Genomic DNA, 17,142 nt, shown 5'->3' on the forward strand with positions numbered 1-17,142 from the left:
GTAATTCAACCATCAGATAAAGGCACTGCTCATCAGGGTTTCCTCTCAGATTTCCACCTTGTTCTTGTCCCACAGGTTCACAGGCTTCTGCCACAGATAAGGGCATTAGAAGTTTTTACTAAGCAGCTGCACACCAGCTTTCCAACTACCACGTCTGCAGCAGAAAAAGAGGATTTCAAAAGAACAACCATTTCTGAATTCTTTGATTTTCAAAGAATTTACTAAGGCATATTCTTCCCAAAACCTGTTGTCGCCGAACTGCTATAAGGATCACTGCTTGCTATTTGTCAAAACACTAATGCTTGCCATTCTAGACTTTCTTATTCCTGGGGTGTGAGTTTTTATTTTGTTATTTTTGTTATAGTGTGTGTGTGTGTGTGTTTTTCCTTTTGAGAAGAAAAACAGTGATTTCCAGGTAATGACAACAGATTGAGATGAAACAAATGATTGGAAGATGTGTTTTTAGCTAAACTTCTAAATACACTCGAAGGGTTGTAAACTTTTCAGTATTTTTGGTTTGTTTGCTTTTCTTTTTTGGCTAAAACTAAATGAAGTGACAAAGGTTGATGTTTCAATTACACACAGCACTTCAGAGCCCAGTAAAATGCTATAAGCAGGCAACAAATCTGTAACTAATTACTTAGGCCTTTGCACAGAGCTAAATTTTTTCACCATCTTTAAAAATGGCTTTTCCCCTTTTATCATCAACCTTTTCAGATTTCCAAGTCAATTAAAGGAAGAACATTGCAAGTATTCAAACCAACTCTGAGAACTTGATGACAGGTTTGACAACATCGCTCACTCCTGCGCAGCCTTTCATTTTTATATTAAGCAAGAAAGCTTAGTCATTAAGGAAAACTTCAAGTGCATTTGCAATTCTTAGCACTCAGCAATCCACCTCAAAATATCGCTTTATTTAATATGAAGTAGTGACAAACCACCTTATTCAGCTGTTTCAGAGAAAGTCTCACAAAAACCTTAAGTCTTCCCATTCTAATAAGGTAAAGGTATCACTGTAAATATATAAGTGAAAGTTATACAATATTACAAAATCTTATTCTGCTTTATATTTGATGTGAGATCTTTCAAGATAAACCTTCAACAGCTTGCTACAGAATACAAGCAGCAGATGTTTCTTCTCCTCAGTGCAGTTTTCTGTAGCTCACGTGCTAGAATGACCAGATAATGGGATGCTAGAATAATATTTTATCTTCTTGAAAAAGCAAAATTGCCACCAAAGAATCCAGTTAAATAACCATCACACTTGCCAGATAAAATGACCTGCTTTCCCTCTCCTCCCCCTACAGATCTTCAATTCTTGAAACAAAAAAAAAACACCAAACACACCAAGATCTTCTCTCCTGGTGATCACAACCCATCATGCCAATGCTCCCTTTTAACAAGGCCTCATCTATCTGAAACATAGCCCAACCTCACACACTGTAAAACAGAAGAGCCCCCAGGACACCAACAGATCCCAGTTGGCCACACATACTCTTTTGGTGTGATCAGGGATAGGTTAAAACAAATTCAGAAAGAATAATTAAAATTTAAGCAGTATGGATTTCTGTTAGGAATGGGAAAATGTGACCATGAAAGAAAACTGACCTTCAGAAAACACCGCCACATGCTAAGGCTAAGTTTACAGTATTAGCGCAGGCTTGAGTTCAAGGAATGAGTGTTAAATAAAAACACAGTAAATCTAAATTCAGAAACACACTTGTAGTTCTACAGCTGTTAGAGTTCTGGTATAAGCATACAAATTGCAGTGTTACTAACTGCACATTTTAGGTGCAGTACTTAAATGCTGTACCTGAAATTATTTTGGTCAAAATGTATGCAAGAATTGAAATATATCCAAACCTAAGCATGTTAAACTCACGTAAATATTTATTTTAAATAAGTCTCTTCTGACACTAACTACAAGATCTTTTCTAACACAGAAAAGGAAAATACTTCAAGCAAAAATAGGAAAAAGATGGTATAAAGTAGTCAGACTACCCTGTAATGAGGTTATAAGGGCCCCATCTCATAAAGAGGTGTAGTAACAATTTCAATACAAAACCAAACAAAAACCACAACAACAAAACACCAAACCTGGACATACCAAGCTCAGAGGACTACTTTATAAGCCTTTTCAAGCATGGGATACCTGCTAACCATGGTTCTCAAACCAGAAGCTATTTAACACCTTAACAAAATTAGTAGAATAGGTTTGCCCGAGAAGGATGTATGAATAGCACAGAATCTGAAACGATCTGTATCCTTTTATTATCTCACCAGAAGTTGCTAAGGATACAGGTACCAGACTAAACAAGATCAGGTTACAGCACTTGAAGAAAATTATTGCCCATGGGTGGAATTTCCTCACTGCATACAGTTAAGGCTGCCACAGTTGCAAAATATAACATGTTACCTTAAACATCGCCTATTGAGGTTCTGAGACCAATGCACATGCACAGCTTCTTCGGCATTCCTTCATACACTCTCTTCTTGGCACAGAAACAATCATTACATTAAGAACATGGAGAAAAAATACCATCAAAGACCTACCTAAAACATCAAATGCAAATGCTTGCATTCTGTGCAAGCAGGCAAGACCAAAAGCACGTTTATTCTGCAAATATCTAAAATTCACATGGATAGTTTTATATAGTTACATATCCTTGGCATGAAAACCATGTGACCTTCTGGGTAAAAACTAGCAGTAGAATTCCCAAAAGAGTTGACAAATAAACAATTTCTGCAGGTTGGTTGGTTTGTTTTACACACCTGCCTTGATTTGGGGGGCTGTTTTGAGCAATTTGGTAGGTGTTGTATATATTCTCATGCTGAAAATACACTAATATAATACAACCAAAGAGAAACTTCCTTCCAGTCACAGCCCAGATTATTCAGTAACCGTGCTATGAAATACTGGACTCAGTTAGGTCAATTTTAGATAACTGACCTTCAGTGAGTTACTAAGACTTTCACATGTAATGAAATTAGGTATATAGCTTTGCTCACATTCCCACAGTCCTGTTTTATACGCAGAATTTGCATGGTCTGCACAATACTTAAGAGATGTAAAGAATATGGATCTGGTTCAATTCACTGTTTTGCTCTCAAAGTCTAGTAATATTAACAATTACTTGGTTACTAAAGGACTCAGTGCTAATTCTAAACCACCATAGGCTTGTTTCACATCTCTGTTTTGTATCTCGATACTGGAATCAAGCTACTCTCCTTTTTTCCCCCTCATCTGTAAAACTACGTCCTGTAGTTTGTAACATGTCCTAAAAGGAAACATAAGTCTTTGTACAGACCTCTTTCCCTTCCTCCTCCTCTATAAGGATCATCTGGGACAGCGAGAATCCCAACAGACTAATCAAAACACTTTACCAAAAATAATGGGAGTTGGTTGTTTTGCTTTTTAATGTCTAGCATCATTATTAGATTTATTAGATGACAAACCCAACGTCAAGGGAATCACTCCTACTGCTAGAAACTGAAATCAATTGACCTAGAAATATTTACAAAAGCAAGTAAGCTCAATACTCCATCCATTTAAATACATACATCCCATATTAAAAATAAAAGTTACTCAAGCTTAAAAAAAGCAAACAACACATCACTTTAATATCACTTTATGTGATGCCTTCTAGTTTGTTATTACTAAATTTTTTTTTGTTTGAAAACTTATTTCATAGCATTTAATTAAAAGACTATTTTTCCGTGTAGGAAAGTAAATGTGACATATGCAACCCAGGCACCGATGTCATGAATGCTTACATGTTTGTAATATTACGTTAGTTGTCATGTAATCTCTATTGCTAAACAAATGCCCTGGTTCATTTACATAAAACTACCTTACTTACAATATCAAGTTGCAGAGGCTTGATACAATTACAATAACCATTTCTGTTAAAAAAAAAAATAAACCATCACCACAGCTCAAATTTTTATAACCAGCTAGCCCACTTGTCAGAAGCTCTAAGTATATTTTATGCTAGAACTGGAACTGACACTGAGCGTCCAGCTCCCATGGGAAGTAGAGGGCAGTGAGATGCCTTACTCAGCCCAGTCTCTGCCAGCCCTGCTCTGAGCAAACACTCCAGCAGTGTTACTTCTAAGAAAATAATGGACATGCAATGCACTCAGAAAAAAAAAAAAGTCCCACCAAAACCCGACACCTTAAAAGCCACACTGGGCTAATTAGGCTTTTTTTTTTTTTTTTTTTTTTTCACACTACATTTTATTGACTGAACCATTCAACAATTAGCAACATTTTGAAATTAAGTTTCAATTTAGGGTGTGAATCAAGACAACTTTTTTCTTTAAAAAAAACAAACAATGCTGTTTTAAGTACATTTACAGAGATTGTCTTCATGTTCTTCAGCTGTTATGTTAAATAGATGAGCATCTGTGGTTGCAAAAACAAAAGTCAACGCTCAACAAAAACTATTCCCTATTTAGCTTCATTTCATGTAGCTATTTTCATAGCAGTTTCCACTTGACCTTGCACAGAGGTGAAAGTAATGGCAGGCTACAGAAAGCTATTATGTCAGAAACTGAATAACATTCCTGTGATGGAAAGAACTAGTTTTTGACGTACCTCTCAAATACTCATGATCTTGAGAAATAGCATATTTTTTTATTTTTTTATTTTTAAAAAGGATCTACCTATATCAATGCGTATCAGTTACCTGTTGTGTACAGGAAGACATTTAAAACATCCTGTGGATTTTCCAAGCAAGAATCAATTGCTCCTGTAAGGGTCAATTCTTTGAAATGTAGGAACAAAGAAAACGTGAAATCTAGGGATTAGTGAAAAGGGAGATTTCCTACCAATTTCAAAGCAACTCTTGGTAACTGGTAAAAGGGGTGACAGAAAGCACGGTGATGAAGGGGAACACTGAAGTGAAATTGCTAAAAAAGTTACTACAAATACAAATCTCTGAATCCACCTTAACATTCTGTATGCCCCACTACTAAGGTGAATAGGCACAACAACTGCAAAAAGAAGTACTCTATTAACACACAGTAGGAACTGGATTAATCCAAAGACTGAAATCATAATAAGTGGGAGAAAATTCAATAGCAAGAAGCTCAGACTATCAGTTCATATTCTGGGGACTAAACGTTGTGCTATTACAGGGAGTGCTCATCAGCTTCAGGGGAAAAGAGATGAACGACAAGGAATCCCTAAACCAGAAGAACAACACAAAGCACCACCAAAGTACATCTGCCAAATGCATCTGTGAACACAAGTCCTGGCATTTACCAGACGAGATTCTTCCATGGAGATACAGGTGATTACTCAAGCCACTCATGAGACCTCACCTGAATACACAGACTCCAGTCAACAGTAGACTAAGTCAACTCCAACCCCGTGTTCCAAACATCCGTATACAGAAGTTAGCATAGAACAGAGCACATGTAAAAAGAATGGCTCCTGAAATGGCAAGTAAGGAAGCTAGAAGGAAGCTAAAGTAAGGTAAAAGAAGGTGGCTGTTAAGGAAAGAAAGAATGGAAACAAGAGAGCCCTTCAGAAATACACAGATGAAAGATGAAGAATTCTCTGAAGGACAATATCGGCACAGACGACAAACAGCATCCACGAATACATTTGAGCTATAGAAGACTTCTAACTGAAAGTTAGAAGTACCAAATTATCTCTTCAGTAAAGCAAAAAGGAATAACCCCCTCAGCTCCCCAGTTGCGACAGAGCTTGATTACTTAATGAGATGGTTTATTCTGCTGAAGGACTCAACTTCACTTCAGATATCACTTCAATTTTATTCCCTGTTTTTTTCCAGCCCCATGTGGTCTGATGCTCATGTTTTCTTATCCTGTAGAAATCTGTGGAAAAACGTGCTTTGAAAGTACAAGGTATCTGTTTTAGTTAGACTGAATCTGTCACTTGGAACAGGGAAAACAAAAATAGACCACTGATAAAAAAAAAAATCTGACAAAAAGTGGGACTTTCATGTGGAGTACTGCTAAATGACCAATTCCTACCATTCAAAACTTTCTTCCAGCCTCATTCAGTTTAAGCAAAAAGACAGTTGGGGATGGAGAAAAATCAATCATTTATAGTGGATAAAATAGATGTTTTTTTCCACTATGTTGTACTTGAAGGAATGTGAAAGTTGTTGAGATCTAACAACTAAAAAGCCTCCCTCCGCCTGTTACAGATTAGAAACACACTAATTTGTAGGTCCTTGTCCATGTCCCCTGATGTTTTCCCCAAACCATCTCTGATACCTATTGAGCTTACCACTATTTGTGCACAAGGTTAGCTGGGTTACCAACCTGACCCCCCAAATATGTGAAAGGTTAATGCACATCTCCTAGGAAGATGGATGGAACACACATAAGCAGCTTCTACTCTGGGAAAATGAATCTCATTAGTATACATGTTTTGATTAACATGACATTGAAAGCAATTTATTACTTAATTTAGATAGATAAATCATATTAGCCACAAATAAACAAAAATTTGAAGACATCTATTCTTACCCTCATTACAAGTAAAATTACATTAGTTAATAAGTCTTTTAGCATGAAACATTTTCCTACAGCAAACAAGCTGCCTGGGTATACATCAGGTCTGCCAAGCTCTGCCGGATCTTTTTCTGCATCTAAAGTACACACCCCTTTACCACTGGCTTTTTTTTTTTCTTCTTTTTTCCTTCCTTCTGGAGTGAGCAACAAGAAATGTTCTTAACATGCTAAAATTTACTAATTATAAATGAGGAGTATCAGCAAGAGCACCGTGGAAAGATGCAGAAATTTAACAGAAAAAAACTTTTTTTCCCCCTTCCCTTTTGGGATAGTGATACTAAAAACAGCCTTGGAAAAAATGCTTTCTTATGTCATGATCAGAAGGGCATTGAATCCCACGTGCATACATCAATGCAATCCTAATCACTATTTCATAGCTGTCCACACTGCATAAAGACGGCATCTACTAAGCAATCTACCTTATACCTGAGTTTCAGTTTTAATTTTAAAAGCAGCATATATGCTGTACAAAAAGCACCAAGAATGTGATATTTATATTTTCTAGGCTCTAGTGTTTCATAAATAACCAGTGCATATAGTTTTGAGGGCTGTTTTCTGCAGTCTCTTTGCATCTTGGAAGTGCTTAATATTTTTGACATCTTTCTATAAAAGAATGTGGAAAAGAAGTCTTTAACCCAGTTTTAAAAACCAACATTCAGCAGCACCCAGAGCTGCCCCAAGAGAAATGGAAGGTCATCTGCCCTGTAGTTTAAAGTCTTCCCTGCAATGCAGCACCACAGCAACAGAACTCTGACAACACTGCTTGATGTTTTAATTGAACATAAAATCTGTCTTCACGTACTGAAGGATATGAATATAATCAGCCAAATGAATATGGCTTTCCAAGAAACCTCTGAATTTGGTGACTATTTATTCTAGTGAGCAATAGCCTGTTAAAACCATTCTTACAGCGGGTCTCCCAAACCAAAACCATACCTAATCACTGGCTTGAAATCTGCTACACAATACAAATAACTTCAAGACCTCCCTTGACTGATTAAATCACAAACCTATCTCTTCAAGAGGTTAAAATTTAAATGAAAGCTTAGGCTTGGCAAATCCCATCAGAATGTCAAATATGGATATTATGTAGGAACCCCATCTGTTCGTGCAGCTACATGAATATGCAACGTGACTGTTGCTGCAACGCTTGCATTCACATTGCGGAAAATTTACAAGTAAGCAGAAGCAGTTCCCAACTATAATTAAATCAGGAACAAAGTTCTGAAAACACATGCAATAGGCTTCTTGCTACAAACACGAGCTTTGAACACTGCAGGTTTATGTTTCTCTTCCTCTCACCTGTTGAGATGATGAAACTTTATAGCAGAGGTGTGTTATCCTTTCCACTTACACTGAGGGCTGTTAATCTTCCTCCCTGGACAAGGTACGCCGTTCTTTGCAGCACAGGGACAGGAAAACAAGGGGAAAACCACCTTCTGCCACATGACACGGAGCACTCCCCTAATGCTGTACAAATCTATGTGTGTGTCCTTAATGGTCTCCAAGGCTGCTGGCCACCGGGCTAGATGAGTTGTTCTGAACATTGCCTGCAGCCAATACACAAAACAACCCTGAACCAACTTTCTTATCAGGGTTTGATATTTTCTTCAGTCTGTCTCACACCTGCCAAAATTCACACATGCTCTCTCAATCCAGCAACTATTCAGTTCACCCCATCTTTTTTCTTTTTCCGCTTATAGATCAGGTGCTGAAATTTTCAATTTTGCACATAAAAATCTCCGACTAAGGATGCATAGTTCTACATTTATTTGCTTGTATGTAACTGCAGCCATCCTTTCAACTGCCCTGCCAACCATGTGTTGGCAGAATAAAAAGTGACAGGAAGAGAGCATTTGGGATAAGGGGAAGGCTGTCCTCCTGACAACCCAATTGACTGATTTGGCTGTAACTGATCAAAAGAAACCACATGGCAAGTCATTAACTTTTTCAACAAGCGTGCTCTACATTCAAGGTGAAAGAGACTGCCAAAACATAAATTAATTCTGTTTTTATGGATGCCAGACATTTCTCTTGGAAAGCATCACCAAGATGTTAGCTTCTTGTAGCAGTATATAAACTCTTGGATAGTTGTAAAAATAAAGAGTTGTAAGCATAAAAAGATGCCTCCTATCACAAGATGAAATGTTTCATCTTGACCAGCAAATATCCACAGCAGCACATTCCCATTATTAAATAAAATATATTGTTACTTTTTATTATTATTTTTTTTAACCTGCATACCTTACTTTCCCAGTTTCCTCTGAAATATTTGCTATTTACTGCAAGTCAGGAATTCATGTAATAAATGCTACGAGAAATCACTAGGTAGGAAAAGTTACTTTCTATTAAATACAACCAACCTAAACAAACAGCTGCAGAGACTGATCTGTGATAGCTTGTTCGGTATATTAACTGCCATTCTCCAGACTTTAAAAACCTAATTACAAAAAACAAATACATGCTGTAGCACAATTTATGCTTCTCAAATTCCACTAAAGAGGCCCTGGATTAGGATAAAAGCTAAATCAGATGTATTTGCAAATTTGATTAAGTTCCTTCTCTTCCCGCTGTGTATTACTCTTGGCTATAGCTCATGCTTTTAACCTGTGGCATGTATAGAAGCAACAGATTCAAAAGAAATTGAGTAAATTCTCACTTGAGCAGCATAAATCCAGCAGCTTCCAATCAAGTGCAACAGAAATCAATGGGGCTGCAAAACTTTAAGATAAGTTTTACAACTCAAACAACCGAAACTCAGTGAATTTTACAAGCTGATAACATAGAGAACTATACTGGATAACAGCACAACTATCTTTCGTGGAAGAAAATACCAAAACCATGTCACACAGATTCTCCACTCTCTCCAATAACCATGCACAAGACGTTTCTCACAATGCTAGGATTAAACAGAGAAGGAGTTTGCACAAACATGCACACAAAGACATACACAGAACTCTACACATAGAGAAATAAACAGACAGATTGGATTCCTGTGTCTCTCCAAGACATAGCAGATGTTTCTTCAAATTCAAGGCATAGTTATTTTTAATAAAGAATTAAACAAAAGGAGCTCCTATCCTTAAGTTTGTTTTTTGATCTCTATATAATTTTTCAATCAACAGGTAAGTTATGCTTTCCAGATAAGCTTTTAAAATCCCCACATTATCCTTACAAAGCATTTGACAAATGTGCAATAAACTTATCTGAAGGAGGAAGCTGGACCCTGACATAGATAAACCCACTGAAACACTGTGGCCTACATTTCTAAAGAGGTCAAATGAAGGACATTGACATGAAAAGCAGTATCTTGGCACTATTTACATTTCTAAAACAAAATATTTGAAATTTTGTCTCAGATCTTCCAGAAACCAGTATATTTCTAAGTTGCTGTCAATAACAACAGATGTAAGTTACTTAAATACCTCAGCTGACCTGTGGTTTCCAACTGCAGTACACATAAACCAATGTTTTCTATGTACAGTCCTACGTGCAAACGGACAGAACAATAAAGCTGAAGTGTTTACCATTCTGATTATTTCCTTGTTTTCATCTTTGACCAAAATACTTAATTTGGAAGTACAATTTGGAGAAAAATCACAAAGCGCTTCCAGAGAACATAGTTTCTCTCAGACCAGGAGAAAGGGAAGAAATAATAATAATAACAATTAAAAAAAAAAAAAAAAAAAAAAAAAAGAAAAAACCACACCCCAAAACTACTCAGGTTCAAAATCTGAATGCCTTCACTCACCTGCCATACCTCCATTCAGTCCATATTTTCCCCCTATGACTAGCTCTCCTCCCTCTCCTAACAGAAGGAATGAGAAGCAGTTCTGGAAGTGCAGCTATTCAGACATGCAGTTAAATCTTTAGTCTGTGGAAAATGAACATACAAAGTAGAGGCACAGGTCAGTGCCAGAATTGACAACTTTTAACAGAAAATGGGAGGAAAGAGGTAGCCAAATAAATTCCAGAGAAATCCTTTGTTGTTAACATTTCAGTGGAAGAGATCTAAAAGCAGAGAGGGGGTCCAGGCCAAAGCAGCGATGAAACACAATGAAAGAAAATCGGAAGCTCCCAAGAGAGCCAGATGCATTCAGCTGATTCATAATTGTAGGCATGTTTAATAATCTTGTGAGTTGGAACAGAAAAAACTCTCCCTTTTTTCTTCCCTATTGAGCTTGGTCAAACTCTGATAGATGATGCCAATGCTTTTAACTCCCTCTGCTTCCCCCCGAGTTATTTTACATATTGGATTTGTGTCATGTTTCCATTGCAGTCAATAGCTAACCTGAAAATTGAAGCGTGTGAAAGTAATCTGTAAATATTTTTTTTAGAGTTTCACTTCAAATTGTGAAGCTGCATGTTGAGGACATTTCTGTAACGTGTGCGAGGAGAACAGCACTGTAGTGTACTAGAACTCCCCCCCTCTCACCTTACCTCCCCACACCTAGGAGTCTTTTAAAGACACTGCAGTTTTCACCTTTTTGAGTACATACGTCCCAGTACAAACAGCAGCAACAAGCTGTAAGGATAACAAGAGCGATATATGCATCTTTAAGTTCTAATGCAATTCATTTAAAGCCCGTCAGCATATGAGCTATAAAAAGAATCTCCTTTCCTGACAGAAGGAAAATGAAGGCTTTGCAAAGAAAAAGAGAATTGATATTATAGAAATTATATATTTGCTATGGGTAATTTATGTATCAACTAACAGGAAAAAATAATTTGAAATCTAGTGTAAACTGTTAGAATAATTTTCTACCAACTAACACTCATCACAATTATTTCCAAGTCCTCATTTGTATCAGTATTTGAAAGCTCTTTTGGATTTCCACTAAAAGCAAGAAATTGCAAAAGCTCCAAACCTTTAAAACAGAATACCCGTTTAACAATGAGAGAGCCACTAGACTGTTACATTACTGTAATCTGCAACTGAAACAAATACTTGCAGGTAAACACTAATGTACACACGTTAAGTCAGAAGATCTATGTCAGACTGAAAAGAACGTCACGACTAAGCTGAAAGATAGAAAGAGCACCAGCGTTAACAAAGGGCAACCGCATCAGTAGGTAAGGCTTAGGTATTACGGAAGAATATTGTAAAGTGTACTTTTAATACGTGGAGAAAAGCGACCATACTGCTACTTGACGTGCAATTAAACTGACAGACTGGAAATCTTGCTCTCACAAAGCTGAGATGTGCTTCACAGGCAACTAAATGCCCTCAAGGAGCATACTGTATGTGTGGGAAAAACTTCAAGAACAGAAATTAACATTAAAAAAAAAAAATACACGTGTTATAATAAACTTGCACAGGTAAATGCTTCAGAGATTAAGATCTTTAGCTAGATTAGGAATCCTTGCAGGATTATGCAAAACTGCCTTCTTCTGCTGTAGAGTACAGGCAGCCTTAATACATCTTGCCTTCTGTAAAACATATGGCACTGCCTAACACACAGTACCTGGCTGACTCCATGAGATGTTAGTCCACTGACACAACAAAAACGTTTTTCTCTCTGTATCACAAAAAAACATGCTGAAAAATACTACCCTGTATATTTCATATGCCATTCACTTCCCCCGTGTATTTTAAATCACTTTAGGGATCGTGAAGTGCTCTACTTGGACTGCTTTAGACATAGAAATACCCTTCCTACAGCAAAATTAATCAGTATTGCCACTAAAATACTGCTCCAAAAAAAAAAGGGGGACTGTGTGTGTGGTCTTCAGCCTCCTCACCCATGAGAGCTTGTTGCAAGGAAGTGCAATTGTCACTTTTTTTTTTTTTGTCACAAATTGTCACAAAGGAGGTCATACGCAGTCACCAGCTTAAAAGAAACACTCTGTTCTTTGACTAACAAGATGCTGAAACAATTTGGGAAGATTCCTACCAAGAAGGAAGATAAATAACCAGCAAAGCCTCCAAGGCTTATAGCTCAAAAGCTCAGTGGAGCTAATGGAAAGACTGGTCCCTGAAAGATCAGGAGAGCAGTGGACAAAAAGGGATAACCTCCGGCTGATTCCTACATTGCTCTTACTAATGCGGATGTCCATCAACAAAGTGGCTCACATTTCTGCTGCAGCCATCCAAGGGCTGGGAGAGGTGTGTCTAAGCAGTATTTACAGAAGCACCCGAGAAAAGAAAATCACCCACTTCTCACAGATGCCATCAGATTGACATCAAAGGCATGGGGCTTTTGGCCACTACAAAGCAAATCTGAAGATGAGCAGTAGCAAAATTACAGCCACTCAAAATACATTAGTAACTGACCTTTTCAAGTCTGATTAGAGAAACAAACACTTTGGGATTATTTTTTTTTCCAGTCAGAAGAAGAGATTCAAATATGTTAAGAAAATGGGTCTGTTCATGAAATCTGTTTGGATCAAAGCCAAAAGACTCTCTCTCATAAAAAAAAAAAAAAAAAAAAAGATAAAAGGTGTACAGATAATAACAAAAAATAAGAGCATTATTTTGCATTTTGTCCACACAGGGAAAAGTCACCTCACATTTCACTTTTATCTATATTGCTTTCTACACAAGAAAAACATTAAAAAGCAGCCTAAAACAACACAATTAAGAAACTGAGTCATGAGATAATTCCCATGACTTCATCAGCCAAAATGATAACAAACCCCAAACCGGCATACATTCTTCACCCTATTCCAAGTTTTCTGTGTGCTTGCTCACTACTGCACTTAATTTTACAAGGGTATGCTATGTAACTTCCCCACACACACTTCCTAAAATCAGCAGCATAATTAAATCATGCAATCTTGTCTTGAACATACCCTATTGATACAAAATTAGCTGCTGATATTCTAACACGAATTTAATACTTAAGTTGACTCAGTAAAGAAAAACTCAGAGCACAGCAGGTGTAAGTAACTGGTCATCAATTTAAAAGCACAGAAGTTACTTTGCAAAAATGGGCGGCATAGCTTCCTTTTCCCTCCAAATTAAAACGAGAGCCTGCACCTCTGCATGCAATTACTCTGAAGTTTCCCTGTAGTTATGCAAGGAAACAGAAGAGAACACACCTTCACTGGCATAAGTCTACGATGAGCTCAGTTCCTGTTTAGGAGGACTACTAGAGGGAAGGATACAAATAGATCTCTAAGAACATTTGTGGCTGGGGTGAAGGAGCGTTAGGGAAAAATATATTTTTATGACTGGGCTTTTTCCCATTAAATCATTTTTAATCATTTTAAATGATTTAATGATAAGCACATGAAGTTTTCCTTAGTCTTGACTCCCCCGTATCACACATCAAAATGGCTTTTCTTCAATCTTGCAAGCAAGAAGGCTCAAACTTGGCATTGTGCTCCAAGGAGTTGCACAGAACCAGGCCTGTACATGGGATGCACATTTTCAAAGTAAGAACCTCCAACTCTGTTCACAGATGAAGCTCACCCAATGAATTGCTCATATTCACATTATAATCTGTATTTCAACTAAGAAATATGAAACGAAAATGAACTGCTACCTCATCATAAAGCAGTTCATATGGAAACAGAATGAAACTTACAATTTAGATAGTAGGTAAACTGTAACTTAAGTTGTAAGCTGTTACCAACCCTGGCAAGGTATCACAGTTAGAGGATTATTAATGTTGGGAGTTTTTGCACTGTAAGTGATCACCTTCTGCAACTGAAGAACTGCCTAGTAGGAATCTGAAGACCTCTGCACAAAGCTTGTTCTTCAAAAGGTGCTTAGCAGATGTCTCAACAAAGTAAATGAATAATTATATTAAAAAAAAAATAATCCAGAAATATGTGAAACAAACATGGGAATGGATTCACTGTATTCATGGACTTGGCATCACATGTGTGAAGAGAAGAAATGATATTTCGCAGTCCAGTTATCAATCTTTAAAGTATAGCCCCTTACTTTACGGGCTTACATGTTAAACATGTAGAAAAATCTCTGCTTGAGTTATGCCTCATTCCATCTGATCAGCTAAATTCTCACCAACTTGCTTCCACTCATGAATGGATTACACCAAGGACCAACTTCGTCCTGCCTGAACAGTCAGAGAAGTACAAAAACTGAAACTTGAGAAGCAGTACGTTCCAAATGATGAATTCAAAGGTAGACTTAACATTTATATTAATTTAGCCTAGCTTTCAATATTTTATCCCATTAGACGTAAAAACTATGGCACATGAATAATCTGGGGCTTATCTTGCTACAGCTTTTCGTGTTGAAAGACACCTTGATCTATAAAGTCATACAGACCTCGGAGATATATTTTAAGCATCAAAATTCAACAAATCATGTTATTGTTCTGACAAAAGGTTAATTTGTTCACGCAAAACTCTGAGAATACCTGATCTCAAATATCACTACTTTCTGAACCTTTCTCCTTTTAAACCTGTAACTCTGCAAAGAAGTATTCTCAAGTTAAGTTTGAAAAATAACAGAAAAATCTGAAGACTAAAATTCAGCAAAAGGTAAAAAGCATGTTTTCTCATCCCTTTCATCAGCTGAAAATGAGAGCATTAACGTGATGCTGAAAGATCCCTTGCGCACGCTGTTACCAGCACGTGCCACAGGATCATAGGTGGTACTTTATGTGTAAATTTAATGAATTCATTCAGGCTGCTGTTGCCTGCAGTGACTGCTTTGTGTCAAAAGCAAACCAGAACATGAACAGAGGTTTACACGGTGCCATTGCTTGCTTATTCACTTCCATGTTCTTTACCACACCACAAATTCATATTAAAACATAGATAACGTTAACAGAGAATAATCCATAATCCCTGACATCCTGGTACAATCACTTTGATGTGGATTTAACAAGGAATCGACATATCACCACTGAGGCTTGCTTTCAACAGCAACAACCCACAGTACACATATAATTCCCCGAGTATATCACAAAGACTCATGCATTGACACTGAAAGTATATAGGAAACATACACGTTATGGGGAAAGTACAAACATGTGGTGTAGCAGGCATTACTGTTGGGCTGTAACAGTGAAACATTGTATCACTTTATCAGAATGAGTTGGGTTCACAAAGGGTTATTTCATAAAATGGTAGTTTCCTTCCTATAGCATCTCATCACGAAGTTTAGTACAGGGTAGTAGATTACACTTTTCCTCCTGGATTCAGATAGGCCTTGATTTTCATTTTTAAATGCAATGGAAGCACTGAATTCAGTAGAGCTTTGACATACATTTAAAATAAAAACTGTAATGGAAACTTATTATTTCCCCCCCCAAAAAAATCAGTCTGCAAAATGCTTTCAGACTGATGTTCAAGCTATTTACATATAAAAAGAAGGAAGAAGTGCATTACTTTCAATTGCTTGAGAATTTGTACAGCTTTCCATTAAACGCTACAGCAACAACCACACACCTCCAGCATCAATCCACAAAACGTTTAATATTAAAAGCCAAGCCACAGTCTTACAGCGGATGAAAAAAGACACGTTATGAAAATTAATAACTTTAATTATCACGATTTGGTTCGGTTTTAGCGCTTCCCACAAGAATGCACAAAACAGGGAGGAGGCACCGTAAGCACTCGGTTAAAATATACCCACCCCTAGCCGAGAGCTTTTTGGTGTTGATGATTTTGGCAGCGTACTCTTGTCCTGTCGTAATTTTCATACATCTCCTCACGACCGAGAACGCCCCTCTGCAAACCAAGAAGCGGACAAAGTGTCAGCGGCACCGAAAAGGGGGGCTCCCTGCGGATACGATGGCAGAAGCGTTCTCGCGGATTTCAGCGAGCGGCGTGACGCCGACAAATTTTTAGAAAAAAATAAGAAAGAAACGAGAAAAGACAGAGAAGGGAGGCGTTTTGGGGCGTCGCTCGATATCGATTTTATTCCCCACAACGGCAAACTCGGGTCGGAGACGCGCGGCGGGGCGGCAGCCACGTCCACAGCCGGCGGGTTGGCCGCACAGCGGGGGCTGCCCGCTGCCGGTGCCCGTCCCCATCCCGGTGCAGGTCCCGGTCCCCCCCCCTCCCCCGAGTCCCCCCCGTCTCCCCCCGCCCCAGCCGGGCGCCAACATGGCGCTGGCGGCCCCCCGCCGCCCGTTAACGGCCCCCGCAGCCCTCAACCGACGGCCGCGGAGGAGCGGGGCGAACCCCGCGGCACCCCCCGCGGCTCCCGGCCGCCTTCCCCCCCCCGTCTCCCCGCGCTTACTTCCCGAGCTCCTCGAAGAGCTGGTACTCGTCGGTGAACCTGGTGCAGGTGGCGGTTGAGGCCATCATGAGGGCGGGCGGCCGGCCGCCGGTGCCTCCGGCGGCCAGGGGCGGCGGAGGGGCTGCGCGCTGGGGCAGGGCTGGGCTGGGCGAGGCGAGGCGAGGCTCCGCCGGCTTCTCCTCCTCCTCCTCCTCCTCCTCCCCGTGACGGGGCTGCCTCGGCGCTCTCCCCGCCGCCCGCCGGCTCGTCCTCCCGCCGCGGCTCTCCCCTCCCCTCTCTCCCACCCCCTAGGAAAATAATAAAAAATAAATTATTGAATAAATAAATAAATAAAAACGTATCCACGCAGAGGCGGCACCCCGAAACGGAAAGCAAAACCGCGGCTGGGAGAAGCGGCGGCGCCGCCGTGCCGCTCTCCCGGTGCCGTGCCT

At 38.9% G+C, this 17,142-nt stretch overlaps 1 protein-coding gene across 25 annotated transcripts in view; it reads right to left on the reverse strand.

Moving 5' to 3' along the window:
• Window positions 1-17,142, reverse strand: part of CAMK2D (calcium/calmodulin dependent protein kinase II delta) — a gene marked incomplete at its 3' end in the record, with an annotated part of 169,653 nt that extends 152,511 nt beyond the window's left edge. For 8 of the 25 annotated variants that reach the window (XM_084517577.1, XM_084517579.1, XM_084517569.1 and 5 more), the window contains exons 1-2: window positions 16,712-17,139; window positions 16,103-16,197 (exon numbers count right to left, since the gene is read on the reverse strand). In XM_084517577.1, coding sequence (XP_084373703.1) covers window positions 16,103-16,197; window positions 16,712-16,779 — 163 coding nt within the window. In that variant the 5' untranslated portion in view covers window positions 16,780-17,139. Of the gene's footprint in view, window positions 1-16,102; window positions 16,198-16,711 lie in introns of all 25 variants that reach the window. The other 17 variants (XM_084517570.1, XM_084517568.1, XM_084517585.1 and 14 more) reach the window with 4 other exon arrangements.

Source organism: Aythya ferina (genome assembly GCF_964211825.1).
Source record: "Aythya ferina genome assembly, chromosome: 4".
Classification (NCBI taxonomy): Eukaryota; Metazoa; Chordata; class Aves; order Anseriformes; family Anatidae; genus Aythya; species Aythya ferina.